The 1,491-nt window shown below is 52.0% G+C and overlaps 1 protein-coding gene across 1 annotated transcript in view; it reads right to left on the bottom strand.

Annotated features, from left to right (window-relative positions):
* ARSH (arylsulfatase family member H) overlaps positions 1 to 1,491 on the bottom strand; it is a 17,223-nt gene that overhangs the window by 1,436 nt on the left and 14,296 nt on the right. The window contains exon 8 of the mRNA XM_011380834.2: positions 470 to 632. Within this exon, the coding sequence (XP_011379136.2) occupies positions 470 to 632 (163 nt within the window). The remainder of the gene's footprint in view (positions 1 to 469; positions 633 to 1,491) is intronic.

Below are 1,491 nucleotides of genomic sequence, written 5' to 3' on the forward strand. Positions count from 1 at the left end.
GGGGCGCACATGGAAGCGTTACTGTGATACCGTGCAAGAGTCTGTGAATGACGGTCATGGACTTGAACATCGATTCAAGAGAAACCGCACTGCACAGAAATACCCACCCCCCTCGCCAGCCCAGCACACACCGCATGAAACCACTGAAGCGTCTGTTTAAAAGCTCGCAGGAAAATGCGGCATAGTTCGTCACACAGGCATGGACCCACGCCGCCTTTTACGCAGAGACCGACCTCATGGACATTCACGTCAGGGTCTAGCTGCTGTAAGGGCTCCAAACATGGATGAAGGTCACGCCCCACCCGTGAGGACAAGCACGCGTGAGCGTGCGCAAATCCTACACGGGACGGAAGGCGAGCTGTGCCCGCGTCGGGAGCAGACGGCGGGCTTAGCGGAAGAGTGAGCATGGAATTGTCACCTGCACGGTAAACCCGTCTGCCTCGGTGGGGAGCGGGCGGTGGTCGCCTACCTGTCCTGGGGCAATATGCCTCCAGCGACATGTGACAGCGTCGGGTAAATGTCCATGAGACTCGTGGGCTCGTCGATCACTCTCCCAGCCTCCAGGACGCTCGGCCAGCGGAATATTCCCGGGACGCGGATGCCCCCTTCCCATCCGCCCATGCCTTCGCCACCTAGAGCCAGGAACAAAGACCGGAGATGAGTTCAACGAGACCGATCCGGCCCCACCCAACGGGAAATTAAATCCAGACGTAACGCTTGGCTACGTTGACGCCAGCGTGCGGTTGGCACGCGCAGGGACGCAGGAATAACCATGAAGTATAAGTCTTACCTTCAAGAACTAGAAACTCTAAGGGCAAAGGGGTCAAATACACGGGGACAGAAGGAGCCCAGTCTCCGGCTGCTGAGTGTCACGCAAACGCCGTATTACAAAGCCACACACGCGAAATCTATAGCTATTACCCAGCTTTGCCTCAATCAATGCAAATTAAAAATCGCACCCCTCAAAAAGCTGTAAATAAAACAAAAAACAAAAAAAAAACGGAACACTCTAATAGCGAACTTGTTTTGACCAAGTGACAAATCCAGTGATGACAACTAAAAACAAAACAAAACAGAACAAACAATATAAATAAATAAAAAATAAATAGATAAAAACAAGTGCTATCCTCAGACACGACATCGCTACGTACTCCTAAGGGCTTAGCGCTTTGAATAGCGTGAGAGAGAAGGGACACCCCCTAAACGGCAACTCTCGAGGTTTTTCTTTTGTTTCTGTTTTTAATTATTTTTAAATCTTTTCGATTTCAGCCGACGTACGATATTATGTGAGCGTCGGGTGCACAGCTCCGTGGTTAGACGTTGATATAACTTACGAAGTGACCCCCCTATAACTCTAGTCCCCACCTGGCACCCCACGTGCTGATTCCAATGTTCCTGACGAGTCTCCCTGTGCCGAGCTTCACGTCCCCGTGGCGATGTTGTGACGGCCACTTTGTCCTTCACCCTTCCCCTTTCTCGCCCGGCCTCCCA

Source organism: Pteropus vampyrus, unplaced genomic scaffold (assembly GCF_000151845.1).
Source record: "Pteropus vampyrus isolate Shadow unplaced genomic scaffold, Pvam_2.0 Scaffold407, whole genome shotgun sequence".
Classification (NCBI taxonomy): Eukaryota; Metazoa; Chordata; class Mammalia; order Chiroptera; family Pteropodidae; genus Pteropus; species Pteropus vampyrus.